This window comes from Eptesicus fuscus, chromosome 23 (genome assembly GCF_027574615.1).
Source record: "Eptesicus fuscus isolate TK198812 chromosome 23, DD_ASM_mEF_20220401, whole genome shotgun sequence".
Classification (NCBI taxonomy): Eukaryota; Metazoa; Chordata; class Mammalia; order Chiroptera; family Vespertilionidae; genus Eptesicus; species Eptesicus fuscus.
In genome coordinates, this window is record NC_072495.1 from 12,108,602 (window position 1) to 12,133,136 (window position 24,535).

Below are 24,535 nucleotides of genomic sequence, written 5' to 3' on the forward strand. Positions count from 1 at the left end.
AATTCACCTGTTCGCTCGTCCCCCAACAAGCTAATTGGGGAGGCCGTGCCCCTCCTGCCTCCAGGTCCTTCAGTGGGTCCAGAGGTTTAGTATCCCTGGCATCATCAGGCAGGAGGATTTGAGGGTGACTCGATCACCACACCTGGCATGGCTTGTTTAAAACCTGGAGGCAGGACCTGGGGTGCTTCTCTGGAACAGAGGTTGGCAAACTGTGGCCCAAGTGCCATATCCGGCCCAGCCCCGGCTGCTTCTATGAATGAGGTTGAATAGGAAAGGCCGTGCGCATTTGTTTACGTATTGTCTGTGGCTGTTTTCGTGCTGTAAGGACAGAATTCAGCAGCTGAGAGAATGTATCATCATTGGCCCCGAAAACCAAAATTATTTACTCCCTGGCCCTTTACAGGAAATATAATGGCCAGCCCTGCTGTTCTCCTGCACAGAAGAGTAAATGCATTTCTCTCACCCTGACCAGTGGTTCTCAGCTGGGGTGATTTTGCCACGCTGGGGACATCTGGCAACGCCTGGAGACATTTTCGTTGTCATAACTATGGGCGTGAAGGCGCAGGGGCTGGCATTTAGTGGGCAGAGGCCAGGGATGCTGCTCAACTTCCTACAGTGCACAGGACGGCCCCCGACAAAAGACCGTCTGGCCCCAAAGTCAATAGCACTGCAGTGGAGCCCCCGCCCCAGACCTATCACTCAGCATCCACTCTCCCCAGAGGCCCATTGAAGGCCCCGCTAAACTGGCTTACCCTGTAACTTCTGCGAATAACCGGGTGACAGCAGAGGGCCCTGTCCTTGGCCAGAGAGTCCCCCTAAAAGTGCTGTGTCAGCCCCCTGCCCCCCTAACCCACAGGAGTACGTCTCTTGGTACCTTCGTTAGTTCTTGGGTGCATCCTACCCATGTTGACCTTACACAGAACCCCTGGGGCCACCTTAGTATAATTCAGCACACCAGTCAGACCAAACAACTTCCCAAGACACAAGCAGCTTTAATTCCCCAATCCAGTCTCCAACAGGGCCCAGCTGGACAAGGAGCGACTCCTTCGCTCTGCACCACCCACGGCCCACCCTCCTCCTCGCCCTCTCTGTGGGGATGCACGCCCTTCTGTCTTCAGTTCACGGTGAGTGTGTCCGGGGGTGCCTGGGACACTGAAGCAGCAGGCTCCTTCTCTTCCTCGTTCTCCATCTCCATCTTCTCCCTCTCCCATCTCTGGGTGCCCACAGCACAGTAGTACAGAGCCTCATCCTCAGGCTGCAGCTCAGAGATGCTCAAATACCCCGTGTTCTCGGCCACATCTTTGGATCCAGAGAAGCGTGGAGGGACCTTGGGGCCCTGTTTCTTGTCTGAATGGGAGAAATATCTCAGCAAGAATCTGGGAGGGTGTCCGGGCCTCTGCTGGTACCAGAAGATGCTATAAATGCTGACATCATGGTCCCTGCTCAACGTGCAGGCCAGACGGACTGTGGTTCCAAGGGGCGAGGACACAGAAGGTGGCTGATCCAGCACTGGCTGAGGGCCACAACCTGGGGACATAGAAGAACATGGACACCCGGGGCAGGGCAGGGCAAGGGAAGGGGCCCGCGGCTGTGAGCTCTGGGGAGTTCTCACCTGTGAGGTAGGCGAGGAGCGCCAGCAGGACAGGAGCCCAGGACATGTTGCAGACGTGCCGAGCTCTGCCTCCTGAATTGTGCAGCCACCACTCCTGGGGCTCTCTGGGGTCTGGGCAGCATCCTCCTCCACCCTCCCAGGGGTGGGGCCATTGCACACCCAGTTCCAGCCACCGTCATCCCAGACTTTCTTGGGTTTGCAGCATCAGTTAGGGGAATGGTCCCAGGGTGGCCTTTGTGGCTCTTGCCTTGTCCTCACAGAAGCATTCAGGGAGGAAACACCTGCTGGAAGCTCACACTCCAGTGCCCAGCAGGCCAGCCTGCAAGCTTGGGTCCCTGAGGGAGAGTGACCTCAACGTCCCCTTGAGAAAGCCGAGCCCCACAGAAACAAGATTCTTGTCCAAATTTACACGCCTGGTGAACTGGGAAGAGGACACATCCTGAAGGTGGTGAAACACCTGCTCTGAGCAACAGACAATGTTGGGCCCTGATGGTGAGTGAGACATTGTTCCCTTCCACACTCCGAGCACTCGCTACCCACAAACCTGGAGCAACTCTCGCCCTCACCACTGTCCAACCCGGGCCCCACCCCAGCCCTGCTGACTGCTCCTCTCCACCACAGTCAACCTAAGGGTCCACAGGAGGGCTGACCCACCGTTCCCAGGGAGGCCTGTGTGGAGGGCTCAGCCGCAGAGCTCTCAGGGCAGAGAGGACTGGCTGAGAACACTCTTGAGACCCTCAGGCTTCCTCCTGCTATGCAGAACGAACTCCTGAGCTGGATTAAATGAGCAGTGGGGTTCTGGTTTTGCTTCTCTGCCAACTGGTTGCAAGATCCAACCTAAGTCATGGCCGCTAGATACAACTGGGGGCTGCGTGGAGAACAGACCCTAGGGTGGCAGGGTGGAGGCCAGCGGGGGATCAGTGTAGTGGCAGCTGAGGCAGAGAGAATTGATTGGGTCTCAGATATATTTTTAAGACAGTGATGGATAGCGAGTGAGAGGGGGGGCGGGATCCAGAATGCTTTCAAGGCATAGGTTTTGAGCCAATGGGAAGATGGAGTTTCAGTTTTGGAGATAGAGAGCCTGCCAAGGAGTAGGTTCAGAATCAGAAGTTCTGTTTTGAACGGGAAATCTCATTGTGATTCTTAATTTTTGGCATTTCCCAGCCTTAGTTTGAACATTGGACTTTTTTTTCTTCCAGATCATCTATCAGGGCTAGTATTCCAAAAAAAGCAAGTTAGGAAAGTCGCCTCATAGCCCAAAGGAAATGTGTATATGCTATTGTTTAAAATATATTAAAATATGGTCATGAAAGTTATTTTAATTTTTACATAACCCTAGTGCTCTAACACACACAAAAAATTACTTTTATTTTCCAATTCATCTTCCAGATATATTTTACGCAGTTCATTCATTCATTCCACAAATGTTTATAGTATTGAAAGAAGCCTGCTATACACACATGCGTAGTTTTAATTATTGTAATTATTAACAGCATAGATGTTTTCATGCTTATCATCCAGTTTTTTCATAATTATTGTCATGATCATTGTCATTATTGTCTTCCCCACGGCGGGAAAGAATGCGAACCGCCAGGAGATGTGCGGTGTCTAAGACCACCTCCCGGGGCCGGAACGCACAAAGCACGGAACCCATGGAGGGAGACGTGCGGGTGCCGGAGGGCAGGCGCAGGGACGCCGGCAGCTGCCGGACCCGGAAGTAGGGGTTGCAAGTGGCCGCCCTGGGAGCGGGACTGAAGCGGGAGCCGCTCGGGGCCGCGGGTGAGAGGCAGGCGGCGGGTGCTGCGCTGGGCGGCTCAGGGATGTGGGGAGCGCGGGCCTTTCTTGAGCGTGTTCCCCGAATGCTGGCCGGGCACCGAGGGGCCCCAGCCTCACGGCTGGAGAGAGGGTCCCGGGCCGGGCTCTTTGAAGTCTCTCCGCCTCTTCCCTGGAGGGGATGGACCCCCTACCCCGGGGCGTGTTGTGGGAGGTCGGGGAGGTGGGATGGGCCAGCGTTTAGCCAGGGGTCTGGAGGAGCCGGCGCTGCAGTTAGTTATCTTCTTCATGGAACCCGCCTGCGGTTCTTCAGGTTGGGTCTGCTGTGCAGCAGTCCGGCCGGAGTTGGGCCCGGGTCGGCTGGGCTCCACTCAAAGGCGGGTTCTACTCGCAACTACCTGGGCCCCCACTCAAGTCTTGAGGGCGTCTGGGAGTTCTGGGAGTTGCTCATTAGATGCAGGAGAGTACTTTAACTCGAACAAATGAACTAGAATCCAGGTGCAAAGGAAGGTGCAAAAAAAAAAGAAAGTAGCCTTGTCTTACCTTTTTATCACCCAGCCTTTGGGAACAGCACGCGAGAAGTCAGGCCAATGTGGACGAATGGCCAGTGAGCCCTGGGGTTCCTAGAGCCTTTGCAAAGGTCATCGGACACTAGTCTGAACCTCAGTTTACTCGTCATTTAAAAAGTTACACCGTCAGCCTCGTAGAGTTGTTAGCAGGAGCAAATAAAGTGTTTATAGCAATGGTGGGCGTAGTACAGGGAAGGAGCTTAAGAAACGGTTATTTCTTTCTCTCTTTTTTCTGACTCCACAGGTGTTCGGTGAGGTTACGAAGGTGGGAAATCCTAGCGCTCTAACTGCTGTTCAGACCACTGCTAGGCCTTCGCTCCCAAGCTCTGTCCACTTGTCTATAAGACACTGACAGGAAAAGACTTTCTCTAAAACACTGTCTCTCGCCCTAGCTGGTTTGGCTCAGTGGATAGAGCGCTGGCCTGCGGACTGAAGGGTCCCAGGTTCCATTCCGGCCAAGGGCACGTGCCTGGGTTGCGGGCGCATCCCCCCAGTAGGTGGCGTGCAGGAGGTAGCCAATGATTCTCATCATTGATGTTTCTATCACTCTCTCCCTCTTCCTTCCTCTCTAAAGTCAATAAAATATATTAAAAAAAAAAATAAAACAGTGTCTCCCAGAGGACACATCCCATTGTGGTATTGCTGGTGAGAGTTGACAGGGTAATAACAGGCTGGCCTGCTACTCCCTTGCACTTTCAGCCTTTCTAATTACAGCCTCAAGTTGGAGAGTTTGCTGTCAACACCCCCTTTAGCACTTGCTAATCTCCCTTTTTAAAATAAAAGGACAAGCATCAGGCTCAGAGCTTTGGCAGGCAACAAAATTAAACTTGATATACCACGTAGGTTACTGGAAAAAAACCTAGTTCTGGCCATTGATTACAACCGTTAGTTCCTATGGGGCTATAAAATGTCCCTTTTTTGTATCTATTTAAACTTTTTTTAAAAAGCAAAATGTAAGTGAACAATAATGTTTTGCCAGTAAGGCAAAAGCATTAGGATGGTAGCCCCAGCTGGTTGGGCTCAGTGGATAGAGCGTCGGCCTGTGGATTGGAGGGTCCTGGGTTCGATTCTGGTCAAGGGCACATGCCTGGGTTGTGGGCTCGATCCCTGGTAGGGGGCGTGCAGGAGGCAGCCGATCAATGATTCTCTCTCATCATTGATGTTTCTATCTCTCTTCCTATCCCTGCCTCTCTGAATTAAATTAAAAAAAATTTTTTTTAAATATTAGGTTGGTTTATAAATGAAGTTTGCAAACCATTGCTTTGAGCTTTTGTTCTAATTGGCTTCCGTTTTGAAATTGGAGATGTGCCTTAATGGAAAAATAGGGAAGCCCTAAGACAAATAACAGAAAATTAGTCACCGATGGGACTGCTGAAATCTCTTAAGAGTTGGAAGGAACCTGATGTTGTTTTTAAAAAATGTTCTCAGCTTGCCCTGGCTGGTTTGGCTCAGTGGATAGAGTGTTGGCCTGCGGACTCAAGGGTCCCAGGTTCGATTCCGGTCAGGGGCATGTACCTTGGTTGCGGGCACATACCCAGTAGGAGGTGTGCAGGAGGTGGCTGATCGATGTTTCTCTCTCATCGATGTTTCTGGCTCTCTATACCTCTCCCTCCCTCTCTGTAAAAAGTCAATAAAAAATGTTTTAAAAAAATGTTCCCAGCTGGAAATAAGGAAGCATGAGTTTCATCCCATCTCAACCAACTTCCTTGGGTATCTTTGGAAAATCCTTTCTCTGAGTCTTAGTTTGTTCTTCCCACTTGAGATGATTTTACCAGATCATCACCAATGCCCTTTCCCCAGGATTTCACATCCTGAAAGGAAGTCATATTCTTTTTCCTACTAAAATCTGAGTGATACTCAGAACATTACAAAGTGCTTATGCAATATTGAGGTATAAACTGTTGAAGTAGAATATGTGTTTCTTTAGAGCAGGGATGGGGAACCTTTTTCCTGCCAAGGGCCATTTGGATATTTATAACATCAATGATCAACTTAAAAATTAGCCTGCCATATTTGGTCAAACATTTAATTAACTCACCCCTAATGCCTTAGCAGGGCCAGACCAAAGGATTTCCAGGGCTTTATATGGCCCATGGCCGGACGTTCCCCATCCCTGCTTCGGAGCCAGAGCTGCTGAAGATCAGCACATGTCAAAAGTAGATTAGCAATTGCACAGTCCTGACTGGGGCTTGCTTTTTTTTTTTTTTTTTTTTTTAAGTCCTCACCCGAGGATATTTTTCCATTGATTTGAGAGAGAGTGAAGAGAGAGAGAAAGACAGAGAAGCATCAATGTGAGAGAAACACATCAATTGGTTGCCTCCTGCATGTGCCCTGACCAGGGCCTGGGCTAGGGAGGAGCCTGCAACGGAGGTACGAGGTACGTGCCCTTGACCTGAATCAAACCCGGGACCCTTTAGTCCAGTGGTTTAGTATTTGTGTTTTCCGATGGTCTTAGGCGACCCTGCTAGCAGTTCTTAACCTGTGGGTCGAGACCCACAGGTTGAGAACCGCTGCTGTAGAGCCTAAGACCATCGGAAAACACAGATATTTACATTATGATTCATAACAGTAGCAAAATTACAGTTATGAAGTAGCAACGAAAATAATTTAATGGTTGGGGGTCACCACAACATGAGGAACTGTATTAAAGAGTCGTGGCAACGGAAAGGTTGAGAACCACTGCTTTAGTCAGTAGGCCCACTGAGCCAAATCCGCTAGGGCTGGGGTTTGCTTTTTTTCAAATATATTTTTACTAGTGGCCCAGTGCAAGGAAATTAATTAGAAGAAATATTTTAATATCGCTATTCACCCTTTCTCTATAATAGAAGTGTCAACCAAATTCACGATTGACAATGACAGATCGAAACACGCATGCGATAGGTGCCAGTAAGAACTTTATATGTATTGCGCATGAGAGAGTCAACTTAGCATTTTATAGAACAAACTTGCTTAATTAGACCTGCTTTCTGATTTAGCTAAACTTTTTACAGCCCAGTGAAGCACCCCAATTTCTCTTTCAGGTAATTGTCAGCAACACAGCAGTAAATATCAACACAAAGCAGGTTATTATTGTAGATCACGCAGGGAGAACAAAGGGTAAAATATTTAACTGCAGCAGTGTTTGACTGTATTCTGTGCAGTGAGAAAACCTGAAGTCATTTTCAAGGTCCACCATTTCTTACTTCTTTTCAGTCGGGTCAAGTTTCTCAGCTTTCTAAATCTCCGTTTTACGGCTAATGAAAAGAAAATAGGATTCCACCGAGTCTCCTATCTACCTACTCCAGGACTTCCGTGAGGATCAAATGAGATGAGGCACGGGAAAACGCTTCACAGACATTTGGTTACAGTGTGAAATGTTTGTACCTGGCTAAAGTGTTTCTGGGCTGAAGAAACTTCAAGGAGGCTAGTCACTAGGGAGAGGAAGCGGGTATTGCTACTTGATGTCATTACCCGGATGGAGGGAAGGACACTTAGCATATTAGACTTTTATATATATATATATATGGATTGATTTCAGAGAGCAAGAGAGAGAGATAAATATCAATGATGAGAGAGAATCACTGATCGGCTGCCTCCTGCACACTTCCTACTGGGGATTGAGCCCAAAACCCGGCCATGTGCCTTGACCAGGAATCGAACTGTGACCTCCTGGTTCATAGGTTGACACTCAACCACTGAGCCACACCAGCTGGGTGATTTTTTTGTCTTTTTAAAGTGAGTTTCCTTGTTAGCAAGCAGTATAGGTCCCATTGGAAGCATTGCTATTTTCTGTGTCTTTTTTTCTCTTTAGGAGTCAGCATTGATAGTAGTGTTGGGCTGCTGAACTTCTTCATCGCCATTTCCCTGAAACTGGCGCCAACTTTAAGACAAGATGAAGACTGTGCTCATGGTTGCAGAAAAGCCATCTTTGGCCCAGTCCATTGCCAAAATCCTCTCTCGAGGTAGGGAAAACCAACCCTGATGTCTGTCTGGCTTATATTTGTAAGCATGGTCATTCCTATTTTACACATCGCTTCTTTCTTTTTCCAAAGTGTGACTCCAGCCTGCTGGAGTAGACTCGGTTCAGGACAGCAGGCGTTCACAAAGCACCTTGGTGTTGGTCCCTGTGGGATGCATTTACTGCCGCAGCCAGCATGAGCCAGGGCGGGGGCTCCCAGAAGGCACAAGCACTGTTCACAGTGTAGCAGCAGGTGCAGACAGGCCACTGGGAGAGCGCTGTGCTGGCCAGGGTTGTTGGTCACAAGCAGCAGGAACCAGCCTTGGTAACTTACACCAAAATGGAATTTACTGGAAGGAGGAAGACATAGCCAGAACCACACCCCAGTCTAAGTCTGATAAGGCCATGCCACAGGCAGCATCACCACAAGACCCTTGTTACTACCCTTGACCCCTGACTGCTGCAGCCTCAGCCCACAGCCTCATGCCACTCAAGAGCAGCCACTAGCTGAGCCTTGGCCCTCCCAGGACAGCAGAGCGCTGGGAAACGGAGCATCTGCCCTCACCCCCTCTCTGGCTACTGAGGTGATCGGTGCTGCTTCCCCTCCTGTCTCTGAATTCCCTCCAAAGAGGAAGGGTATTTGGATGCTGGGGACCCAGAAATGGCATACGTCCACCCTGACCTCCCCTTGCTCCCAAGGCTGAAGGAGGAAGAGACCCTGAGACACCCTAACCGGTTTGGCTCAGTGAATAGAGCATCGGCCTGCGGACTGAAGGGTCCCAGGTTCGATTCCGGTCATGGGCATGTACCTTGGTTGCGGGCGCATCCCCAGTAGGGGGTGTGCAGTAGGCAGCTGATCAATGTTTCTCTCTCATCGATGTTTCTAACTCTCTCTCTCTCCCCCTTCCTCTCTGTAAAAAATCAATAAAATGTATTAAAAAAAAAAAAGAGAGAGAGAGAGACACTGGACTAAGAGGTCCCGGTCTGAAGAGGAGGGTGGACCGACCCCAGAGCAGTGCTTGGTCCCAGGGGCTGGGAAAGTTTGGCCGAGAGGCCATCAGTGGGGAGTGTGAGACGACACTGTGGGATTCACTAACTAGGAGGTTCCTGGGGACTTGAGTACAGTCGAGAGGAGCGAGGCAGAAATCAAATCAAGAGTGAACACAGAAACGCAGAGAAAGAGAGTTCAGAGGGAGCTCCCGACCCCCAACCCCCCGGGGCTCTGTGTGGTGGGCACTCTGTGTGGTGGGCGCTCTGTGCTGGGTGGTTACCAGTGCTGTTTTCCCTGTGACCCGAGCAGCCATCACTGTGCTTCTGTGCAGGGAACATGTCCTCACACAAAGGGCTGAATGGCACGTGCTCCGTGCACGAGTACACAGGGACCTTTGCTGGCCAGCCGGTCCGCTTCAAGATGACGTCCGTCTGTGGTCATGTGATGACCCTGGATTTCCTGGGTGAGTCCCCCACCCCCTGCCCACCCTCCATCCTACTGAGGGGAGCCCTGCATGGTGCTTCCCAGGGTCCAGTTGGAACCAGGGGAGGGCTCCAGGCACAGAGTCCAGAACCCATGAGTCCTGACGTCAGCAGGTCGTGGAGGAGCGACCTGGGGTCCCTGGGTGAGGCACCCAGAACTCGGGTTTTGGAGGTCAACACCCGTGGATTCCCATTCTAGCAGCGCTTAGTCACTGCATGCGCTGTGTACCCTCCTGTGCAGACTGGAGCCGGTGCCCACCTCAGGGGGCCTGGCCTGAGCAGGTCCTTGGGAGAGGGCTGCTGTTCCTGGTGAGTGTCGTGTCGTCCAGTGGTCACTTGGTGGCTGTCATCTTCCTCCTTGTTATTATTCCTTGTTATTATCCGTCATCTTGGAATGGCCAGCATGAGTGTCACACTGGGGCGAGGTGCCGGGCCGTGCTCTTAACTACACTCCGCTGGCTCACAGGCTGGGACTGGGGCAGTGACCGGGCCTCCATGAGTTTCTGCCCCTCATGTGAGAAATGAGTCTTCTGACAGGGCCACCCACTTCCAGGACTGTCTGTGGACTGAATGTGGCAGTGATGGTAGAGTGCTTAGCAGGGCCGGGCGCATAGCAAAGCCTTAGTACTTCTCGCTGCTCAGGGACATCGATTCACTCATGTGGCTGAGCATTCAGACCCTGAGTTTTACCACCAGCCTGCAGGTGGGGAGCTGGGATTTGAACTTGGCTCTGTCTGACCCCAGGCTGCAGGAAATGGGGCCTAAAGGAAAGCCCGAGCGCTGAACATGTGAGCACCAAGCCCTGAACCATGAAGTAGGTGGATGTGTCCCACATGAGGCGCAAAGAGATTGATTCTCCCCTGGCATCAGCTGAGCGCCCATCGTGTGCCTGGTCAATGCTGAGCGTGGGGAGAGGGTCACAGCATCCAGGCTGGGAGAGAAGACGAGGGCATGTGTGGTGGTTCAGGGCTCTGGCAGCGAGCCAGCGGGGAGTGGTGCTTCTGGCATAGGGACTGCCCTGGAAGCCAGGCTAGAGCAGCGGCCCTGCCCTGTGGGGCTCCCGTGGGTGGGCCCTGCCCTGTGGGGCTCCCGTGGGTGGCCCCTGCCCTGTGGGGCTCCCGTGGGTGGGCCCTGCCCTGTGGGGCTCCCGTGGTGGCCCCTGCCCTGTGGGGCTCCCGTGGGTGGCCCCTGCCCTGTGGGGCTCCCGTGGGTGGGCCCTGCCCTGTGGGGCTCCCGTGGTGGCCCCTGCCCTGTGGGGCTCCCGTGGGTGGCCCCTGCCCTTTGGGGCTCCCGTGGGTGGCCGAGGTGTGGTGTCAACTCAGCAGTCAGGAGGAGGAAGGCCCTGGGCAAATCCTTTAACTAGCCTTCCCCTCCCTATTTGTGAGACAAGACCACAGTATGACGATCATGGCGGCCAAGCTCTGAAACGTGGTTCAGATGTCATTGTGCCTGTGGTTTATAGGAAAGTACAACAAATGGGACAAAGTGGACCCCGCAGAGCTGTTCAGCCAGGCCCCGACGGAGAAGAAGGAAGCCAACCCCAAGCTGAACATGGTGAAGTTCCTGCAGGTGTGTGGGGCCGGGGGGCACAGGCAGGCAGGGGGCCCTTCCTCCGGCGCCCTGCCCCTCCCTCCCCAACAAGATGGCATTTGACCAGCCCTGGGGCAGGCCTCACGCCTTCTCTGTAAGCAACCCCAGCTGACCCAGGAGGCACCTTTCAGTCTTGCTCCTCCCCCCACTACACTGTCAGCCACTGGAATTAAAAAAAAAAAATAGTTTGGTGGTGGTAGTTGTTTTTCTAATTTTAAAACAAATGCATATACATTATGGAAAATTAGAATATATAAATAAGTATAAAGAAGGAAAATTGCTTATAATCACACTACCCAAGATAAACACTATTGACATTTAGGGCTATTTCATTTCTGTCCTTTTTCTGTGCAATTAAGATCTTACTGCATTTTTAACATTTTTTTGTCCACAAACAGTAGTTCTGACGTAAATTCTTTTCTGACTGGCTAGGCCAGTCTAACTAGTTCTTCTGCTTTGCCTGGGCCCCTGCTCTGGGCACCAGGCTCCTAAACAGCTGGGAGTGGGGAGGGGGAGGGGGGACGACTGCTCTGCTCCCTGAGCCGGGTGGGAGCGCCATGGGCACTGCAGGCTGGGCTGTGGGAGGTACTAGGCACCTGTGCTCTGTGGCAGGTGGAGGGCAAAGGCTGCGACTACATCGTGCTCTGGCTGGACTGCGACAAGGAAGGGGAGAACATCTGCTTCGAGGTGAGGGTGACCCCACTGTGGCCTCACTTTTTGCCTTCCTGCCATCTGCCCCAATCCATTCCTGAGCCCAGAGTAGGGAATCCACTACATACATGGGCTTAAAAATGCCTTTTATTCTCCTTTATTTTGGAAATTATCTGGACACTTTAAAATACATAGACACTACTGAGGGTCATGGAGTGTGTCTTCGCCTGCTGGGGGCCCATTGTGTGCGCAGCGGTAAAAGGGCAGCTTTTCTAGGAGGACTTGAGTCTCAGCATGGGGCTGTCTCAAGGAGAGAGTTGGCTTCAGCATTTCGGGCCCCTCGGCACCTCTCAGGGACCTTAGGTCAATGCTGGTTGACACCTGGCGACCCTCCTCCTTTCCGGTGCCTCATTCTTCTCATCTCCCACCTTCAGGCAGAATGCGCTGCCTTGGCCATGGTGCCCTCGCACTGGGTGCAGCTACAGGTGTCACCTTGTGCCCCTCAGGCTGTGACTCGACTCTCTATAGGTTGCCCTTCTGCCTCTGCACCCAGAGCCTGGCATGCCTCAGGGCTCAGGAAGTGCTTCTAGCACGAGAGGGGCACTCGGGACACCCGCCTTCCAGCACTGAAGGGCTATCCCTTCCAGATACCCCTCTCCTGCTCCTCCCCTGCCGGCTTGCTCCTCCCGGGGGGACCTTTGCGGCTGGGGGTAAAAAATGGTGGCAGCTCATGGGGCTTTCTCCCTTCAGAATGGAAGCCACCTCTTCCCTGTAACGAAGCTGCATGCCAGGCTCCAGCATGACTCCCCTCCCACTGCACGGCCTTCTTAGTGAGTCTCCAGGACCCCTGCTGTGCCTGACCCTGAGCCACCCACGTCCCCCGCAGGGGAGGTCATCAGGGCCTTCCCACTCCTGCCCGTTGCCTTTTCCTCTTCATCCGTTTTCCCTCCCTGTCTTTTCTCCAGTCTCTTAGAAATCCCACCCACCCCTCCTAGCACTCCCTCCTCTAGGAGGAGGGGAAATGGTCAAGTGGGGTGATTTGGCAACTCTGAGTTCCCTGTGTCCTTGGCAGTAGCATCTCTTGGTTTGGTGAGGATGGAAGGAGGAGATAAGAGAGGGTGGCAGCTTGCAGGACGGTAATAAGAAGGGGTGTTTGAATAAGTTTGTAGACAAAAGGCAGGAAGCCATGTGGCAGGAGTATGTTGGAGGCTTCTGGAGGGGAGAGAGACAGAGGAGGGTCTGGCTAGAGTGAAGAGGGGATCGAACACATGGCGGGGAGGCTCAGTCCTGGAGAGGAGTTGGGCCACAGGTGGGGTGTAGAGCAGGAGGTGGAGACCTTGGGAGTTGGATGGGATCACAGCCAGCCACCTCCCCCAGGTCTTGGATGCCGTGCTGCCCGCCATGAATCCGGCCCGTGGCGGTGAGAAGACAGTGTTCCGGGCCAGGTTCAGCTCCATCACGGACACAGACATCTGCAATGCCATGGCCCGCCTGGGCGAGCCTGACCACAACGAGGCACTCTCGGTGGATGCCCGGCAGGAGCTAGACCTGCGCATTGGCTGTGCCTTCACCAGGTGCTGGCTGCCCGCCCTTTGGCCAGAGCCCTCACCCTTGCTGGTCCCCATCCTTGGTTCCTGGGCCTGATTAGCCACCCCAGTGGTCAACATTTTAAAAACCCTAAAGATAACTGTCTAAGTAGACCACCGCGTGAAAAGCAGTGTCCTGGGGGGAAGGGGGAGGGGATGGAATGTAATAGAGGGGCTTCCTGGCCTGGCGTGGTGAGATGTCTGCTCTTCTCTGTTACGTGTGCACACACACCTCCCTGGCCCCGTGCTGAGCATGTCCTCTGACCCTGTCTCCTGAGCCGGGAGCAGCCAGCCACCTTGGCCTCCTCCCTGCGCCAACCAGCTAACCCATCCCAGACTCCACCAGGGCTTAATGATGGTTTCTTGAGCAAATGCATGACTGAAATATCTTTCTCTCCCTACCCCTCCTTGCAGGTTTCAGACTAAGTACTTCCAGGGGAAATATGGCGATTTAGACAGCTCTCTCATCTCCTTTGGGCCATGTCAGACCCCTACCCTGGGCTTCTGCGTGGAGAGACATGACAAAATCCAGTCCTTCAAACCAGAGACCTACTGGGTGCTGCAGGCCAAGGTTCTCTTTCCCTTCTCTTTCGATGGATCTTTTCAGGTGTGGGTGTGGATTCTGAGCGTTCCCATCATCATCACTGTCTTCATCATAGTCCTCCAGGCCCCTGAGGTCTAGGGCACAGCTGTGAAGAGAGGCCAGAGAGGGGTCTGCGGGGGCCCTAAGGAGGGACCTCAGCTTTCATGGAGAGGCAGGGTGAGGCTCGGCCTGGAGGCACTGAATTTCAATCATTGGAAATGAACTCAGCTTTGGTGGGGTGGGGTGGGGTGAGGTCATCCCTTGGGGCCATCAGCGGCCACAGTCATATCCAAGGATTGACTTTCAGACTTTTAAGGTTTTAGAACCCCTTCTCCAAATAAAGACTCCATTGAAGCTTCTTGTAAGATTTAAATTGTTGTTGTTTTTAATTGATTTCAGAGAGGGAGAGGAAGAGAGAGATAGAAACATCACTGATGAGAGAGAATCATTGATTGGCAGCCTCCTACCCGCCCCACACTGGGGATTGAGCTTGCAACCCGGGCATACGCTCTGACCGGGAATCGAACCGGTGACCTCTTGGCTCCTGGGTAGAGGCTCAACCACTGAGCCACACCTGGCTGGGCGCTTGTCAGATTTAAAACATAATGCAGAGCTGCTCCAGTTGACATGGGCCAGGGGCCCCAGGGTGAGGCCACACCTTAGGGTGTTGGCCAGGCATTAGGACATGGGCAGGGAGGGTGTGAGAGGTGGAGGCTCGAACACTCCTTAAGGACACATCAGCCTCAGCTTTGTGCTCTCCGCGTGAGACCATCTGCCTAATCTCGGGGGAGGCCAGCTGTCCGAGCAGCTTCCACTTGGGGAGGGGCTGCGTATCGGCACACCTGCCCGGGTACGGCTGTGAGACTTTATTTTTTTATTGACTTTTAGAGAGAGGGTGGAAAAGGGAGAGGAAGAGAGAAACACCAATGTGAGGGCAAAACATCAATCCACTGCCTCTTACACGCCCCCTCCCAGGGATCCAGCCCTGACGAATTGAACTGGCAACCTTTCGGTGCATGCGATGAGCCCAGCCAGCTGGGCAATGCGGGCCAGGGCATGGCTGTGAGACTTCAGAGCCAGGGCCATTTTGCTCCCAGGCAAGGACCAGCTTCATCTGCCCCAGTTCTCTTCTCTGGCAACAGATTCACCTGGCTCCTTGCCTTTTGTCCTTCCTGCAGGTTAACGCTGATAAAGACAGATCTCTCCTTTTGGACTGGGACCGCGTGCGCGTGTTTGACCGGGAGATTGCGCAGATGTTTTTAAACATGACCAAGCTGGAGAAGGAAGCCCAGGTGGGCCTGCTCCACCCACATCGGTCACCTTCGCCTGGGTCGGGGTAGGAGTGGGATACCTCTGGCTGGAGGAGTAGCTTGTGACCTAGGTCACGTCTTTTTCCCCCTTTCTGAAAATGACATTTTTGGGAAAGAACAGTTACGCACGCACTCCCACTGGAATAGTTCTGCCCCCTGCAGTAACTGCAGCGCGCTGCACGTGTGCTCTCTATTGTGCACTGACCCTCCAGGCCCCTTCCACACTTCCCTTTCCACGTGACCCTGTGGGCATCATCTCCTTTGGCAGGACTTCATTTCACACAGATGTTCCTTTTCTGTGACGTCTAAAGCTGACAACTCCAGAGAGCTCTATGTGCATGGCCATGAGCCTGCCCAAGGTCTAGCACAGACGGGTCTGAGAGCCCAATGCCAGACAGCTTCCATGGCCTTAGTGGGGCTGTGTTTCTTACTTGTGGTTTTATGAATTGGAAGGACGTGCTGCTTGGCCCTTAGGAAGGAGGTGATGCCACGTGGAAAGGGGCTGGATTCAGTGGGAGTGGGGGTGGGGGCGGGCCCAAGGCATTGCAGCAAATGCCCTGCAGCTGTGACAGAGCCACTGAGGGGCCTTCTCTTGTCCTTCTCGAGCCTTCGTAGGTGCCCTCTCCCCCACCCGTGCAGGTGACTCAGGCTTCCAGAGCTTCTAAAGCTGCGCCATGCCTTTCTCTTTGATCACGTTCCTGCAGAGACACCATTGCTGCTGTCTCAGGCTCTCAGCCTAGTGATCCAGCGTTCATGGCTGCACATGACAAGCTAGCCTCAGAGTTCACCCCACCTTGTCTGTCTGGAGTCAGAGGGCCCTGCCCTGGCCAGGTCTACATGGAATTCAGGGATGAGCTGTCGGGTTGAGTTGTTTGGGTTATTTCTGCCACAGGCAAAGCAGAGCCATCGCTTCTGACAGCTGTTCCATTTAGAGGTTGAAAGTAATCGCTCACCAGAATTTTATTTAAACTGCATGGTGTTACAAAAGTTTCAAAATAGTTACCAACATTTAAAAATTATGAGGTTTTTATAGTAAAAGCCTGATTTCCAGCTTTTCTTGACAAATCAGAAGATAGGGCAGTACTAGCAGGCCCGTGTGGAGTACTCAGGCTCACTGAGGGGCAAGCAGCTGCCCCGAGGCAACCTGCACCCCGGGCCTCCTGCTCCCACTGCCACCCCCCAGGGCCTCGCTGACGCCGGCTCCCGTCTGATTGTGAATTTGCAGTTCCTTCTCTTGCCTGTTCCCCATTCCTCCAGTTTTTCTCTCCCTAGAAAATTCCTTAGAAAATTATCATCTTTTTTCCTTCTTGGGCCTGAATAAATATTCAAGTCTTAAGTGCACTGTGAGAAGGGAACTTGAGACCAAATGTATGAAACCAGACCCTTTGCCCACCTATCCTGATTCTGCTTTGCTGTCTTTCTCCTTCCCCTACCTTCACATCACTGAATGCGTTCTGTTTTCTAGGTGGAAGCCACAAGCAAAAAAGAGAAGGCCAAGCAGAGGCCCCTGGCCCTGAACACTGTGGAGATGCTTCGTGTGGCCAGCTCTTCCCTGGGTAGGAGGGAGTTTCTCTAAAGCCCCCAGGAGACTTCTTGGGGCAGGCGTGCAGCTACCCCGTTCAACCCCAGAGTACCTGGGGGTGTAGGACAGTGCCAACCTTCTTAACCTTGCCAGCATTTCCCCCTCTGTTCACCTGTGTCAGTATGCACCCCCTCCCATGTGCTCACCTGTGCCAGCACCACCCCCTCCACTTGCTCGCCTGTGCTGGCACCCTCTTTCCGTTCAGCGTTACCCGAGGCTTAGAGGGAATCTGAGGATTCCATTTCACAGGATTGTTGGTTAGTACTCAACAGCTTCTCTGCATTTATGTGGGGAAAACACAGACCATGTCATTTTACCAAATGTCTGAGGAGCCCCTGATAGGATGGAACACATGGAAGGCCATCAGCAGGGCCACCCACAGGGCAGGCCCTCATGCCCCTCAGAAGCATTAAACCACGGAGTTCAAGCTCCAGGTACAGACTCCGGTCCAAATCCCAGCTCATCACATCCTTCCTGTCCCAGAGCCTCAATTTCCTCATGGGAAAGGAGGGTGACCATGGTTAGTACCTATTTCTCTGGGTTGTTGTAAGGATTAAGTGATTGAAATAGCACATCCTAACAATAGCAGTGGTGATGATTGTCACCACCCGAGAGGGACATGCTGACATCAGCGTCCCAGAGCAGCTTCCCTGCTGCAGGGAGAGGTCAAGACCCATCTCTCCTGCCTGGGACAGGTGTGTAGTCTGTCTGAGCCTTGTTTCCATAGCAGCAAGAAGGGGGTTGGGCTGGAAAGTTGGTGGCCTCAAGGCATTGGTGATGCATCAGCGGCCTCTGGAAACCATGAGCAGTGTGCTCTCGAGTGTTTTCAGAGGTCCTTGGAGGGCAACAATGACATTGAGTGACCAGTAGCCGAGTGCCAGCCTCTGCTGATCAGGGAGGAGCAGGAAGGCGAGCCCTCCCAGTGGCCCTGGAGCGATGTAAGGACAGAAACATCCAAGGGGCTCACATCGGAGGGAGGGCATGTGCTCATTCTGTCACAGCAAGCTATCAGCAGACCCTGAGGTTTAGTGTGGTTCCATGCCAGAGGGTGAGAGGCAGGCCGTCTGAAGGCCTACCAACATCAGGAGGGTGACACAGCATCCCTGTCCTGCGTCCGTCCTCATAGGCTGAGGACCTCAGCCTTGGATATGGCACAGGCACCTGGTCAGCAACTCTGCTCTGGGCCTTGCCTGCTCAGGTTCATCGTCACCCCCAGGAGGCCCTGTCTGCCTTCGGGGAGCCTGAGTGCCCAGGCATTCCGGGCCAACTGAGCCTCCTGTCTCTCGCAGGCATGGGGCCACAGCATGCCATGCAGACCGCTGAGCGGCTCTACACCCAAGGCTACATCAGCTACCCGCGAACCGAGACCACCCACTACCCCGAGAACTTTGACCTGAAGGGCCCTCTACGGCAGCAGGCCAACCACCCCTACTGGGCCGACACGGTGAGCAGAGCCAGGCCCTGCCCGCGCCCTCCCCCCCCCCCCAAACCCCCCATACACCCTGTTGCCAAGGTCTGGGGACCCAGCTCAGGACTGGCCAAATCCAGGACTGGCAGCAGCTCCCTGCAGGTGGGTGGGCAGCCATGCCCAGACTCACGCTCTGCTTGGTCTCTCTCCCTCAGGTGAAGCAGTTGCTCGCAGAAGGTATCAACCGGCCACGGAAAGGTCACGATGCTGGTGACCATCCCCCCATCACCCCCATGAGGTCTGCCACAGAGGCCGAATTAGGTATCAGGTGATTCCCTCCCCCACCATTCTCACACTCGCATTCATGCACACATACACACTTCAAGCTCCTGGGGGAGGGAAGGGTAACATGGTACTTGTGCATGGTTTCGGGCCCCAGTGGCAATGTGGGGACTCCCTCCTGCCCCCATCTGCCCCTGGCTGTGGCACAGGAGGTCACCAGAAAGTGTGCTCCCTCCCCATGGGACAGGACAGGAGTGAGTGGTGACAGCAGTGTGTCTCGGTGCAGGGTGCAGGCACTATTGTGGGAGGCCCTCGAACAGAGAGGACCAGGCAGGAGGTGGCAGGGGAGGTGAGTGGGTGGGTGGCTATGGACAGAACAGGATGACCCTGAGACAGAGTGACAGGCTCAGTCATCGGGCCGATGCAGTGCTGGTGGCCACCTGGCAGGAGAGGGCAGAGGGCGGGGGAGCCATGTGGGTGGAGGCAAGAGCTACTTGTGTGAAGTGATGGTGGCATATCGCCAGAGAGGGACAGGCCACGTGCCTGAACAGCAGTCCACCCGGAGGCAGGGCGGGAGATGGGAGCCACGGCTGTGAGGGAACCACCAGGGCGCAGGAGACTCGCTTTCCTTGCTGTGCGCTCCTCGTTTCTCCGCATCCTGTGGCTCTGCTGCCTGAGCAGGAGCCAGGGGGCCCTAGAGCCAGAGTCTATGCTTACGCAGGGGGCGAGGCGTGGCGGCTCTATGAGTACATCACGAGGCACTTCATTGCCACGGTGAGCTATGACTGCAAGTACCTCCAGAACACCATTTCCTTCCGGATCGGGCCCGAGCACTTCACCTGCACCGTGAAGACTGTCATCTCACCAGGTAAACCTGCAGGCCCGGCCTCGCTCCTCCTCACCCCCACAGGTAGCTGGAACGTCCTCCATGGGACCTGGGGTGCAGGCCCAGGGTCTGAGGCAGCGCCCTGTCTCTCCAGGCTTTACAGAGATCATGCCCTGGCAGAGCGTGCCCCTGGAGGAGAGCCTGCCCACCTGCCAGAGGGGCGACACCTTCCCCGTGGGCGAGGTGAAGCTGCTGGAGAAGCAGACGAGCCCCCCTGACTACCTGACGGAGGCCGAGCTCATCACGCTCATGGAGAAGCATGGCATCGGTGGGTGCACCCGCCGGGACCCAGGCCGGAGGGTTCCCATCCCAAGACCCGCCCAGGAAGCAATGCTTCCGGAGCTGCCCATGCGTGAATGGCATGTGGTGCGGTGCCTGGCACAGTGCTGGCTGGAACCAGGGGCCCGTGACAGGTGGGGGTGAAGGGGAGCCCACGGTCCGAGGGGAGTGTCGGCAGGCCAAGGGACACGGGCCTTGCTGTGCGTTGCAGGGACGGACGCCAGCATCCCCGTGCACATCAACAACATCTGCCAGCGCAACTATGTGGTCGTGGAGAGTGGGCGGCGGCTCAAGCCCACCAACCTTGGCATCGTCCTGGTGCACGGCTACTACAAGATCGGTGAGTTCAGCCCCGGTGCTCCCTGGGCTGCAGCTCTGCCTTTGTCAGCCCAGAGCCTCCCCAACAACACCCTGCGGTGAGCCCCCGCTCCCGCAGCAAGGTGCTGCACTGACCACCCAGGACCTGCCCCAGCAGGGGCTCGGCACGGGGGGTGGTGAACGGACAAGTGCGAAGGATCCAAAAGGGGAGGCGAGGGCTCTTCCCCACAGACCAGCCACCAGCCAGGCCTTGATCCTCCCTGCAGTGCTGGCTGCTCTGTCCCCTCGAGGCCCGAGGGACAGAGAGGTGGCCCAGGGACTGCCATGAGCACATCTGTGATGCGTTCTAGAGACAGGGGTCCCTGGTGGCTCCACACAGGATTTTGTGGGTGGGAAATCAGGAAAGGTCTTGGGGTGTGGGGGTCAGCCACGTGCCGGAGCTGCCACCGGGACCGTGAGCCTCAGGTGAGAGTGCTCACAGCGGCTGCCCCCCCAGATGCGGAGCTGGTGCTCCCCACCATCCGCAGCGCCGTGGAGAAGCAGCTGAACCTCATTGCTCAGGGCAAGGCCGACTACCGCCAGGTCCTGGGCCACACCCTGGACATCTTCAAGAGGAAGTTCCACTACTTCGTGGACTCCATCGCAGGTAAGGTCTGCCTCTTCTCTTCCCCTGGGTCAGGGCCGCCGCCACTCGGGGTGCCAAGTGCCCCCATGTGAGACCAGCCCTGAGATCTGGGCTCCAGGCCTCTGTTGGAGGATGGGGTGATGATGAGTCATCACTGAGCCCTTGTCAGAATTAAAGGCCAGTGTATTAATACCACACGCAGCCCTGCCTGGTATGCTCAATGGGTAGAGTGTCAGCCTGTGCACCAAAGGGTCGCGGGTTCGATTCCTGGTCAAGGGCACATACCTTAGTTGCAGGTTCATTCCCCGCCTCCAGTCGATATCTCTCTCGCCTCGATGTATCTCTCTCTCCCCTTCCTGCCCTCCCTTCCATTCTCTCTGAAAAGCACTGGAAACATATACCCTCGGGTGACAAATGGGGCTGCAGCCCTGCCGTTCCCGTCACTGACATGGAAACCCCACCACCCTCAGGGCCAGGGATGTTTCCACTCACAGATCCTCTGCCTCATGTGGTGGCCTCCCCTGCAGCCCGCCCGGCGGCCCCTGCAGGGAGGTGACCCTGCTGCACTGCTTCCTTTCAGGCATGGATGAGCTGATGGAGGTGTCCTTTTCACCTCTGGCAGCCACAGGCAAGCCCCTCTCCCGCTGCGGGAAGTGCCACCGGTTCATGAAGTACATCCAGGTAGGTGGCGGCTGAGGGCCGCGCCCGCTCCTGCTGGCCTGCAGTGCCCTGTGCACAGACTCGGGCAAGTCTTGTCACCTCTGAAGGCCCCGCCTTATCCTCAGTCACACAGCGTCTTCTTGGTCCCAGTTGCCACCCAGGGATGACTGAGAGGCCTAGAGCAGCCTTGCCAGCAGACACCCAGTGACCCTAGGGCCCCAGGAGCACATCAGCTGTTAGGCCACTTAAACACGTGTCACATGTCTGTGTTTCCTGTCCACACGTCCTTGCTATCGTGGGCATTAACATACATGCTGGGATTTTAGAACTGCCTTTCTTCATGTGTAGAGCAAGTGTCCTGAGACTCGTGGCCTGGTTCCTTGCCTAGCAACACATTACATATTATGTATTACATGTCATGTATTATGTATTACACATTACATATTCTATATGTGTAGTAAGTGTGATGTACAGATTATCCATTACATGTTACATAGTATTATGTACATGTGTGTACATATGTATTAGTGTGTATTATCTACTATATTTTATGTGTTACATATTGTGTATTACATTGGACATGTGTGTTATATGTTACATGCTACATTTATGATTCTCTATTATGGGGAGAGTGAGGGTGGTTTGGAGAGTCAGCTGGCCCCAGCCCCCCTGTGCCTCTCCCCTGGCATTGCTGCAGGCCAAGCCGAGTCGCCTGCACTGCTCCCACTGCGATGAGACCTACACCCTCCCCCAGAATGGCACCATCAAGCTCTACAAGGAGCTCCGGTGCCCGCTGGACGACTTCGAGCTGGTCCTGTGGTCCTCGGGCTCTCGGGGCAAGAGCTACCCTCTGTGCCCCTATTGCTACAACCACCCGCCCTTCCGGGACATGAAGAAAGGTGAGAGCGCCTCTCCCTGGGCTCGGCGCCCTCCCGGCTGGGCTGCCCCGTCCCCCCGGGTGTCTGTGGTCTCTGTTCAGCACCACCCCCTGCCTGACATCACACTGGTCTTTGTGGGTATCCCTACCCTGGGCCGTCCCATGCTACTGGTGCTAAGATAGGAGACCTCGGTGTACCTGGGCAGTGCTCAGGCATCGGCCAGACCACCTGCCACTCTTGTCGTCATTGTGCCGGTGACTGTGGTAAGCTCACTCAGGATCTGGCAGTGGTGGCTGCGCCCTCTCCTGGGCTGGGTGAGTGGGAGGATGCAGCAGGTGGGGGTGCCCTGGGTCAGCACCATCAGAGTTCTCCATCCTCATGCTTATTCCTGGAGAAAGGAGAGCATGTATCCAGGTGGGGCTGAGACCGAGCCGGGAGCCTGAGGAGGGCCTGGGACTCGGTGCTCACCCTCAGCTGTGCTGTCTCCTTACCACCTCACCCAGGCCCTGGGGTGTCATCACCCCATACCACAGGCAGGAATGAGACATAGCGAGAGTGAGGCATCCGCCCACATCCCAGGGGTTCTGGGGGGCCCTCAATATCTTAGTTTACCCCTCCTGACTCAGGCCTGGCCTATGGGGCAGACACAGGCTCATCCCTGCCCTCCAACAGCTTCCAGGGCAGCCGATGGCCCCATGTGGCGACTAGAATGAGGCCGCACAGAGCTGCCTATAATAGGCTGCGGAAGCAAAGTGAAGGGCAGGGACTGGCAGGAGGCCACCAGGAAGGCCTGCTGGAAATGATGTGAGCCCAGGGAGAGGGGGCCGCAACGGGTGAGGGGTTCCCGATAAGCAGAGCACGGGAGCGCTCCGGGCCCAGGCCAGTGAGCAAAGCCGAGAGGAGCACTTTGCTGGGACGCGGGGACGCTGGACTGCCAAGCACTGAGCGGGCCTGGGAGGGGCGGGCAGCACCGGGTGACCATCAGCTGTGCCTCACAGGCTGCCCTCTCCCCACCAGGCATGGGCTGCAATGAGTGCACGCACCCCACCTGCCAGCACTCCCTGAGCATGCTGGGCATCGGCCAGTGCGTGGAGTGCGAGAGCGGGGTGCTGGTGCTGGACCCCACCTCGGGCCCCAAGTGGAAGGTGGCCTGCAACAAGTGCAACGTGGTGGCTCACTGCTTCGAGAACGCCCACCGCGTGCGGGTGTCCCCCGAGACCTGCAGCTCCTGTGAGGCTGCCCTGCTCGACGTGGACTTCAACAAGGCCAAGTCCCCACTCCTGGGCGATGAGACGCAGCACACGGGCTGTGTGTTCTGCGACCCCGTCTTCCAGGAGCTCGTGGAGCTGCGGCACGCGGCCTCCTGCCACCCCATGCACCGGGGCGGGCCAGGGAGGAGGCAGGGCCGAGGGCGGGCCCGGGGCCGCCGGCCTGCCGGGAAGCCCGGTGCCAGGCGACCAAAGGACAAGATGTCAGCCCTGGCTGCCTACTTTGTATGACGGCCCCGTTGTTCCTCACCCAGGCTCCAGGCGGTTGTCCTTTGGGCCACAGAAATCATTAAAATGGATTCTGTCTTCTCCAGAGCAAGCAACTGGGGACCTTTTGCTGGTGTCAGGGTTGCTGTGTCCTCCCCACCCATCTCCTCATCACCCCTCCCATCCCTGTCCCCTTGCCTCTCCCTTGCAAACCTCCTAAGTGCCTGCTCTTCCCACACCCAGCGGTGCCTCCAAGGAGGATACCTCGCGTGGAAATGGCAGCTTTGTGCACGGCAGGAGGTGCCCCGATGCCTGTTGGGAGAGGCAGGCTGGTGTAGGAGGGAGCCGGGGAGATCCGGCTGGGAGAAGTGCTCTCTGGACCCAGCCCTCTGTGAGGGCGAGACCCACACTCCAGGCTCAGCGGCTCTGAGCAGGTCTGTGTGATGCCTCAGGCACCTGACAGTCCCTGGGCCCTGTTCTGATTCCAGTTCTCAAACAAGCCCTGATCGTCTCAGACAGAGGCAGCCAGTAACTTACTGGGGAGGAAGGGGGGCAGGGGTGCCATGGTGAGCCATTCACATGCCAGGCATAGAAAATGGCCCATCAGCCACAGGGGCCGGCTGCAGGCAGTAGGCTGCTTGCCCGCCTGCGCTCCCTGCACCCCGACTCCAGCCCCGAGGAGGAGCACCTGCTTAGGCAGCCACAGTCCTGAGCTTTGGCTACTCCCCTGGCCATGGGCAGCAGGAGCTCCGGGCTGTGCAGTGGGACATTTGTACAAGGAGCAGATCAGTGTTTCACAAGGGCCCCGTTTGGTAGGTTCGCAGTTCACACTAGACCCGTGGTCGGCAGACTGCGGCTCGCGAGCCACCTGCGGCTCTTTGGCCCCTTGAGTGTGGCTCTTCCACAAAACACCACGGCCTGGGCGAGTCTATGTTGGAGAAGTGGCGTTAGAAGAAGTTTAAGTTTAAAAAATTTGGCTCTCAAAAGAAATTTCAATCGTCGTACTGTTGGTGTTTGGCTCTGCTGACTAATGAGTTTGCCGACCACTGACCTAGAAC

General features: G+C 55.1%; 2 protein-coding genes across 2 annotated transcripts; one reads left to right on the forward strand and one right to left on the reverse strand.

Moving 5' to 3' along the window:
* Positions 1-1,114: 1,114 nt before the first annotated feature.
* On the reverse strand, positions 1,115-1,658 carry LOC103287211 (immunoglobulin iota chain-like). The gene is made up of 2 exons (XM_008142890.3): positions 1,613-1,658; positions 1,115-1,527 (listed from the first exon to the last, which is right to left on the reverse strand). Exons 1-2 carry the CDS (start codon positions 1,656-1,658, stop codon positions 1,115-1,117), a joined length of 459 nt encoding a protein of 152 aa, XP_008141112.1.
* Positions 1,659-3,344: 1,686 nt separating this feature from the next.
* TOP3B (DNA topoisomerase III beta) lies at positions 3,345-23,584 on the forward strand. Its single transcript, XM_008142640.3, has 18 exons — positions 3,345-3,391; positions 7,745-7,895; positions 9,214-9,345; positions 10,827-10,933; positions 11,567-11,641; positions 12,983-13,179; positions 13,606-13,762; positions 14,953-15,066; positions 16,550-16,640; positions 17,956-18,110; positions 18,290-18,395; positions 19,078-19,224; positions 19,337-19,510; positions 19,733-19,861; positions 20,336-20,485; positions 21,045-21,145; positions 21,822-22,023; positions 23,020-23,584. Exons 2-18 carry the CDS (start codon positions 7,826-7,828, stop codon positions 23,499-23,501), a joined length of 2,589 nt encoding a protein of 862 aa, XP_008140862.2. The 5' UTR covers positions 3,345-3,391; positions 7,745-7,825; the 3' UTR covers positions 23,502-23,584.
* Positions 23,585-24,535: the final 951 nt, after the last annotated feature.

Coding starts and splice junctions, on each gene's coding strand:
- LOC103287211 (XM_008142890.3), bottom strand. CDS start 1,658: ATGTCCTGGGCTCCTGTCCTGCTGGCGCTCCTCGCCTACCTCACAG. Junction 1,528..1,612: donor GCTCCTCGCCTACCTCACAG/GTGAGAACTCCC, acceptor CTATGTCCCCAG/GTTGTGGCCCTCAGCCAGTG.
- TOP3B (XM_008142640.3), top strand. CDS start 7,826: ATGAAGACTGTGCTCATGGTTGCAGAAAAGCCATCTTTGGCCCAGTCC. Junction 13,763..14,952: donor ACTGGGTGCTGCAGGCCAAG/GTTCTCTTTCCC, acceptor TCCTTCCTGCAG/GTTAACGCTGATAAAGACAG. Junction 15,067..16,549: donor AGCTGGAGAAGGAAGCCCAG/GTGGGCCTGCTC, acceptor TCTGTTTTCTAG/GTGGAAGCCACAAGCAAAAA.